This window comes from Atta colombica, unplaced genomic scaffold, assembly GCF_001594045.1.
Source record: "Atta colombica isolate Treedump-2 unplaced genomic scaffold, Acol1.0 scaffold187, whole genome shotgun sequence".
In the NCBI taxonomy this organism is placed as follows: Eukaryota; Metazoa; Arthropoda; class Insecta; order Hymenoptera; family Formicidae; genus Atta; species Atta colombica.
The window spans coordinates 2,294,975-2,304,107 of NW_017259279.1; the positions used below are offsets into that span (position 1 = coordinate 2,294,975).

Sequence of the window (9,133 nt, forward strand, 5' to 3'; positions counted from 1 at the left end):
TAATTACATTATTAATATAATTAATTATATTAAAAGTAAATTATTAAATTAAAAAGCTGATAAAATTTAAGAGCATACGAAACGCACGCAAATATTACATTATTATTTACAATTTCTTGTAAATTATTTCTATACTTAAACCGATTACTATAATTATTTTCTCTCTCTCTCTCTCTCTCTCTCTCTCTCTCTCTCTCTTTCTCTTTCTCTCTCTTTAATAATTATTAAAATATAAAATATATGTGAAAAATAGATTTACAATTTAAGAGAAAAGATCTCAGTGATCTTAAAATACATTCGTACCCCTGCTATTTTCTACGATACGTCTCCTCTCACTTAAAAGCTCCAAAAATTTTGCTCTTGGGCTACCAGGATATTTCAATTCCACTGTAAAAGAATCTCCAAATCTGGAGTTTATTAATTCAGTTCTTAAACTATCTTTCGATTTCCGCACAATTTCGTTTTCTTTATAAGGTAATTCTGCTTCGATCGCTTTTGTAGGATCTATTAGATAATCATGCTTTATTTGGAAAATCGTTGATTTATTCGACATCTCAATATCTGACAAATTACCATTGTCTTCCGGTTTTGAAATTGATTCACCACAAAATGCTTCAGAATCAATTTCAAAACCGATCGATGTTCTCGAGCTAATATCGTTCATTTGATCTGATAGCTTCCTTTTCCTAAACATCCAGGGGTTACTCTCGATTCCGTGAATGCGGTCGAGATAATCCTCGGTGGAAACTTCGTCGAAATTAAGGATGCCATGAACATCCTGTTGGAAAGTCCCTCGTAACTTGGAGTAAGTTGTCGGGCTTTGCGATCTAAGATCGGATATTTTCCGGAGGCGTTCCTGTCGGGATTGTTTCAGACTCCAGCATTTACTAAGATCGGTCGCGCGCATTAATTGATCGAAAATTTTACGCTCGAGATCATCCTCAGTAATATTGTTGTTCTTGTCATCAAGATCTTGTTCATCTATCTGAGTAACAGCTTGATATTTTTCTGTCTCATTTAACGTTAATCGTTTCGCGACGTTAGTTTGAGTGGAAGACAAAAGTGGTAAGGAAATCCTGGAAAGATTGGATTCATAGCAATTCTTAGCATCATTTTCGGAAACTGCGTTTTTGCATTGATGGATAGCGTCGTCACTGATGCTGGACACCTTAGAATCTACACTGGAACTCGCTAAACTGAATTTAGCGCCAGCAGACTCAACATCGATACCATATCTATCTTGAAGGACCTGGTTGTGCTTGTTGACATTATCGATGCATGCCTCCAATCTCTCGATGCCTTTCAAACATTTCACGTAAGATTCGATAGCAACGATCTCATCATTGTCCGGTAGCAAGTATTTGTCGGTGTCATCCTTCAGGCTCATTTTGCGTCCTCGAAATTCTATATAATCTTTATCCGTGTTCGAATTATTCCCACGACGACCTCCTCGTTTTCTGCGACGCTTCCCATAGTTCTCCAACATGTTTGTGGCACTCATGTACTCGTTGATAGAGTTCATGTTGCGCATGAAAGTTATTGCTTCATTCAGATACTCTTCAAAAATATTTCTCTTCGATGCTATATGAGAATGAGTGTCTTTGTTGACGACACTATCTTCGACAATTTCATTGCGAAGATTTTCGTTGGAGAATTCCATCTTCTCGTCGTTAAAGGATTCTTCAGAGTTCTCAGAATCATTCTTCTTTTTCAAAGCAGGCAGAACTTCTTCGCTCTTTGTCGATCCTATCTTTTTCTGCTGTAAAGACTGATCGATTTTGACATTCGATCGAATGATATCCAAACTTTCAGTCACAACTGGCTTCTTCTTCTTCACCTTCTTTATAATAGGCTTTAAGGCTGCTTCTGAATTTTGTTTTGGTGCCAGAATTTTACGATTATTTATGACGTCAGTTATCTCCTCAAGACTATTGGGATTTGAAAAAGATACTTTTTTCTTGCTAGTATTATCAAGCTGTTTGATTTTCGCTTCTCCTTCGAAATCACTATCTACAACATGCAATGATGTCCCGAGGATCAACGCCTTGTAATCTTGCAGAGGATTTTTTTCTGATATTTCATCAGGTTTTCTTTTTGGAAATTCTATCTGAATATCATTAAAATCGTCGTCTACTAACATCGAGGACTCGATGTCAGTTGAATCTACATGATTCATCAATTTTGAAGCTTCTTTCTTTGTGTGTGCAACGACATCCGGAGGACAAAGGCTCTCATAATTTTTATCATCATGCACATCCATAGTTTTTACCTCAATTGTCTTTTTCGCGACATTGTCGTCATCATAATCAAGACTATCATCTGAAAAATTATCGCAATTTAATAAATTCTTTATCGAAATAGATTTTGATTTTTTCAAACTCTTGTAATTGTTCTTCGAGTCTTGATTACATGATTTCTGAGCCATATCTTCTGGAATTGTATCGACAAAAGAACATTCGTTGTTTATCATAGAAGAAAATAAATTATCAACTAATTCTAAATTAATATCTTGTTGCATAGAAGGTGGCATAGTTCTTATCTCTCTGTTATGATCGATAAATTTCGATCTTTCTAGACACGGAAGAGTCCAGTTTTTCCATAGATCATGATCGGCAAGTCTGTGTGATCTTCTAGAACTTAAACTGTAGCTTCGTTTCTTAATGATGAAAGCCTGTGTTAAACTACCTTTCGAAATCGGCCACGTTTCTTGACAAATATCACCATTGTATATTCCGTTCCATTCCGTCTCTATGCTATTCTCTTTTGTCTCGATGATAGAAGAAGTGCCTAAGGAATTTCTAAAAGTTACTAATTTTTTCGTAGTCTCTTTCTTCACATTGGAAGACGCGTCATCGCTTTTGCTCTTTGGATCTTGAAAGATATTCTCGATTCTGAAAACTCTGCCGTCCGTCTGAATGGCTGTCGATTTGACTGCAAAATCCTTTAGAAAGGATCCTTCAGTTTCATTTTTAATCTCTTTATCCGTCTGTGTTGCCTTGTCATTGTAAATGGGTTTCGATTTCTCCTGTATGGCGTCACTACTGTCTATCACAGCGATTCTTGACTCTAGACCATTTGTGCTCTCAATAGTTATACTGATCATTTCTGGTAGAGATATAGAGATAACGTTCTTCTCGGGACTATTTGTTCGTGCATGTTGACTGAGCTCGTGAATCAAATTACAGCACCTGTTATAGCTTCTATTCTCCGAATTATCTTTTAGCCGATTCGCTGCTTCCAATCGTCGCACTGTCGTTTGCACCGCCGAATTTCTTCCGGGCGATGTGAGAAACGTGTTAGTCGAATTATCCATGCATGATACTCTTTTGTCACCACTTTCCGGATAAAGTTCAGACACATCAGCACTGGATAGATTACTCTCAGCGTAATTCTGCGCATCGTCAGAAAGTATACCAGAATCATTTCGCGGCGAGTGAAGTTCGTAGTCATCGAAGTCCAGATCGGTTGCTAAGCTTTCAGCATCCTTGCAGCGGAAGATATTGATTGGCGGTCGTCGATCCGTCAACGTTGCCATGTCCTTTACTCTAAGGACAGGTAATCGGCGATCCATTGCAACTATCGCGACATCTCCATCCGCGTGATCATCTGTGAGAACCGCTGCGTCTTGGAGAACCACTTTAGGTTGATCCGTCAGACACGCTGTATCCTTGAAGCGCAATGTCGACGCCGTTTCCGTCTGAGTATCAACGTTGATCTTTCGTCGTTTCAACAGCATCTTTCGCGAAATCTCCTGAAGTCGCGATCGCGCTATGAGACTGTTTGGCATCTTCACATCTATACCTTCCGGTGGTGAACGCATACCCGCTGTATTATTGCTCGCCATATTAGTCTCTTCTGTGTGTTTTCTGCTAGAATAGAGTCTTTCCGTGACGGCTGCCACAATTTCGGCGCGTTTCACTTTCTGAATGGCTGTGTGCTTTACACCGTCTGCCGCTGTTGCCGCTGCTGCTGCCGCTGCTGCTGCTTCTTGATCCAAGGAGCTCTTTCTGCGAGCTATCTTGTCACGTGTCAAACTCGAGATCAAAATCTGTTCGTCTTTAGAGCTACTTGAACTACTATCCTTGCTGGTCTTTCTCTTCAAGCTCTCCAAACTCGACTTTCTGCCGATACTGTTATAGCTACCTGTTCTGCCACTGATGGAGTCCTTCAAACTCTTATCGGACTCATTGCTACTCTTCCTCTGCAGATGATCTTTACTGCCGATCGCTCTCCAGATGTTATTCGCCTTAACATTCGCCTTACGATCATCGATCTCGCGAATATTATTGAGTTTCTTCCCACGTTCGGATAGCGGGCGTTTCTCTAAGTTTGTATGCGACCGCTGAACGCCGAAAATTGGTTCCTTCTTTTTGCTAATTCCGTCGATAGAGCCAAACTTCTTCGAGATGTTCAAGTTGGATGAAGGTAAATCGATCGAATTTTGCTTACTGAACTTACCTCTCGGTCTGTTTCTTCCAACAGATACCGGACTTGGTGGAGGGCATCCTGAGGTAATTTGATGAAGATCACCGATCTCTGAATCTTTCAAGATGCACGAATTCGCTGAACTGCTGCAATCATCAGGATCATCGTCGATTCTTTCCGATCCCTCGAAATCCTCGTTGCTGCCTTCTATAAAATCGGTATCGATCGAATCTTCTTGCACTTCATCGGAACAAATTTCCTCGATCTGTGTAGATGATTCTTGCAAGTTGTTGTCTGGCTTGATCAATACAGCCACCAGCGTCGGTATATCCACAAAGACAGGTTCCTTAATTTCGTCCACTATCTCGTCATCTTCCTCATTCAATTCAGTGACTTTGGCCTGGTTATAATTGCCGATGAAGCGGTCCGGAAGTTGCAGATGCTCGTAAGAGTTGAATTTTCTGATAGACCCTGAAGAGTTCGTCTCATAAGTCGTCACACTATCACTGGAATTGTATCTTCTTATCGGAAATGTATCGAGATTTTTGTTATCTTTCGATTGTACAATTTTGTTTTTATGATTAGATTTCTCGAATTGTGAAGTGTTGACTAATTCTTGTTCTTCACGATACTGAGGATCCGTCGAGGAATCGTTTGAACTTTGAACTTTGCCGCAGCAACATGGCGTTTTAGTCTGGTCGATATCCTGCAATAAGATTCATATGACTTCAGTTTTAATTTAAACTGAAAATGAATATAATATATAATATATTTAAATAACGAAATATATATTTTATTAAGTTGTGTAGTTCTAATCCATACAGATAAGTACAGCAACGTTCCTAACGTTGCAGTAATATTGTGGTAATATTGCAACGTTGCGTTGTTACTGCGAGTTTTTATATGGGAATTTTTCACCATATTTATTATGCATACTTCAAATGCATACTTCATTATACGCTTTATCCATGAATATTTTTTATTCAAAATAATCTCTTAAATTTTTTTCTCTTAATATTTTTTTAATTTTTTATTATACCTACATATATTAAAATTTGCAATAACTTTTATTCTTATTAAAATTATAAAATATGTAATTAAAAATTATTAATTAATATTTAAATTGATGCTTAAAATTAAGTATTTAAATCATATTAACTTGAATTGACAATTGCTTTCTATATTTGACGAAAAAGGGGAACGCTTGATTTTGTTTCAATATTTCCATTTCCAATATACATTACAATTATGATATTCTATCTTTCAAAAGAAATTATTATTGTCCATGAATAATATTTTATCTCGGATTTAAAACACGACGCGGAAGCTCGTGGATAGTCAACGAAGTTGCAATTGTGGACGAAGTATGAGGAATTTAATTAATCGGCGATTATGCAATGTGCGGAAATGAAGGATGGAAACTACCTGATGGAAATGGAAACGCTGGTCGCTCGTTAACCGTAACACATCGGCATGCTATATTTTATCAGCAATCGTTCGGCCAATCGCTCGCAATGGGCGCTCAATAAGTGTCAAATAAACGATCAATGAATCTCATTTGCGTAATGACATCGAACAATATAACGGCACCGCTCGTATTGGTAAACCTTGATAATAAACTTGCATCCTCTCGCGCGCGAGTATAAAACGCAGCTGAAAAATCGACTGCTATTTATCGCGGATCCGCGCGTTCTACGTCGAGCAAAATTGCGAAATTTGTTTTATAATGCCGCGTTATTACCGATCGCGCGCTACTCGAAACTCATTAATATTTTCTGCCGGCAGCATGTGAATCTCCAGCCACGTTATAAAGTCGCTCGATCAACATCAGACCGAGGATTAAATCCTTTCGCGTTTTCAGCCTCGCTTCCGCCAAACTCGATTTTTCATTTCAGTCGCGTCAGAAGACAAACGAGAAAGTGGTGTTAATTTTTATTCAATTAAAATAACACCTTTACAGATAATTTGCAAAAAAGAATCAAGAGATATTTGTGAAATAATACCGTGTAACGCGCAAATAATTGATATTTTATTGAAATTACATTAGTATTAAAAATTTCCATGTTCTATTGCCCTTTTTATATTTATCTTATTTTAAATTAACACAAATTTGACCGTTTGAGATACGTGAAATGTTAAATTTAATTTTCTAATATGTGAATAAAATATCCGTAAGCTCCTTGCCTTTTCCAATAATAAAGATTTCAATCTAGCGACTTCAGCCCTTAATTCACGAATAATTCTCTCCACGGGATCCTCGTTGACCACTGGTCGATTGACCACGCTCTGCGCCCTTTGCGCAAATCGTAGGGTATGCGCGGTTTCGTTGTAACTTCCGCTGGCCGGAGATATCGCTGAAAGAAATAGTAAATCTCGTTTATTAACATCGAGAATAAATGATAAAATTATTGTACGTTCCAACTACAACTATTTAATCGTTACAGTGCGATTTCCTGATTAATATTAGCTGATTGCGGCACACTTGCATTCTAAGTACAATCGTACATCAGCGATTAGATATTGATAATAAAAGATTGCTTTATAGGTAATATCTACTAGTGCCTATTGCGAAATATCGCAAAATACTATTTGTCTATTCGAAGACGATTTTGAAACCATCCGAAATATTTTCCGTTTGCTAAAGAGATTGCATTTTCTCTCAATATAAAAATATGTATATTCTGTTTAATGATAAAAGAGTTTAATAATAGCTATCAAGTGTTTAGTAAATGTGAAGTGATATATCAATTAAATGATAGTTAATATAACTAAAAATTATTTTACTTTCCTATGTTTAGTGAAATAATACCAATTAAATGTTTAGTTAATGTAATTAATAACAGTAACTATTATATCATATTAACTAAATATTTAATTGACATTATTTCATTAAATAGTATTTAATTTTGGTAGCTAGTACTAAACTCTTTTCAATGTTATTTTCTTTGGAAACAGATCTATATAAGATTTGCCGCATCCATAAATCCGTAGACATACAGATAATCAGATACTTCCAACAGCGGGTGTCTGTCTGAAAATTAATTGAGAGGAAATGTACGGAATGAAACTCCGCGTAGACAAGTCAACCGGAAATAACTCACGGCTCGTCGAAAGTTCGATAATCTGAAATGAATTTTGAAATGGACGGCAACTTTTCTAGACGTCGTACGTGGAATCGACGTGTAAAATCCACCATCGCGGCGACAGAGTATGCGGTCTGCGAGATAATGTAATGTCTATTCATCTACGCACTATACACTCAATCACAAATGCGGACCCGTTGAATATTAAATGTCTCCCCGATAATAAACCGAAATGCTATTAGCAATTCAATTAATTGCCGATGATCAGCGGTTTGGAATATTCCGCTACGATTAATTATACACGTCGCCAGGTCGGCTAGAAGTATTTGCAAAACTCTCTGTTGTTTCCCGGCCAATTATACAGATCGTACGATCGACTCTTTCATTTCGGCAATTAATTATGACGAATCGAAAGAGAGAAGAGCGCGCCTTCCCTTGATTAACGTCTCTTTTATGCCGTCGGCTCAATTACGTCAGTTTCGTTGGTTTATCACAGAACGATAGAAGAGATAAAAATATCACGACGATCAATCAAAGTAAACATCAAAGTAAACAGTTAAATTGAAAATATAGATTTTTGCCTTTCTTTCCGGGATCAACGATTTCAAATACGATAATGTATCTTAAAAATTAAAATTTTTTAATGCGCAATTGTGTTACAAATTTGATCTAAGAAAAATAAACCTAAGGAAAATATTCGAAAATATTTTCCTAAAATATATTCAAACATTTATATCCATCTCCAAAGTAAAATACATAAATTATGTATTTTATTGTTATTTTAAATTTGAATCCGATTTGATTTTAATCTAAGGGAAAAATCAATTTTGATTCGAAAAAAATATGACTCATAGGATTTATCTATTAGTACTGTGTAACACAATCTTCTCTACGTGCTTTATCTAACTACCATAGGTTTCTACGGGAAAATAGCATTTCCCTGTTCTAAATTGGCAATTTAATTGTCATTTACGATGATCTTCTTAATATTCTATTCAGTTCGCATTTATTCCCTCGAGAGAAACTGTTATGCAGGTTAATACAATCAAAGAGAGTCGATAACCAGGCGAAACCCTTCGATGCTACGATGCTTAGATAAATCATGAACTCTAGAGAAGTCGAGTTAAGTTCCTAAATATTTCTGACATGCCTTCTACAAAGCTCTTAACAATATTGTTCAAAATGCATTAACTAAAATGTATATAAAATTTGAATATATTCAAGTATTCCATAATTGAATTAATAGTTAACACAATGTGGGTTAACACATCATGGCTTATTTCGAATTATAATTAAATTAACTTTAAATTAATATAATTAACACAATAATATTAATATAATTAATATAATTGTGTTAACTTTTAAGAAAATATACGAACATTTTTTACTCCATTTTGAATTAATAATTTAATTAATTAATTAAATTCAAAAAACATTTTGTATGATATAAAACATTGTTAGCGTTCGTATTAATTTAACTTGCTCATATTGGTTCTTTATTAATTTTTTATTAAATCTGTGATTATATTATAATCGCATTATGCTATAACCGATTATATAAACATATGTGTGTGTGTGTGTGTGTGTGTGTGTGTGTGTGTGTGTGTGTGTGTGTGTGTGTGTGA

At 36.0% G+C, this 9,133-nt stretch overlaps 1 protein-coding gene across 1 annotated transcript in view; it reads right to left on the bottom strand.

Annotated features, from left to right (window-relative positions):
- Window positions 1-274: 274 nt before the first annotated feature.
- LOC108686632 (centromere-associated protein E-like) overlaps window positions 275-9,133 on the bottom strand; it is a 43,959-nt gene continuing 35,100 nt past the window's right edge. Inside the window, exons 7-8 of the mRNA XM_018192057.1 lie at window positions 6,610-6,779; window positions 275-5,131 (exon numbers count right to left, since the gene is read on the bottom strand). Of these exons, the coding sequence (XP_018047546.1) occupies window positions 287-5,131; window positions 6,610-6,779 (5,015 nt within the window). The 3' untranslated portion in view covers window positions 275-286. The remainder of the gene's footprint in view (window positions 5,132-6,609; window positions 6,780-9,133) is intronic.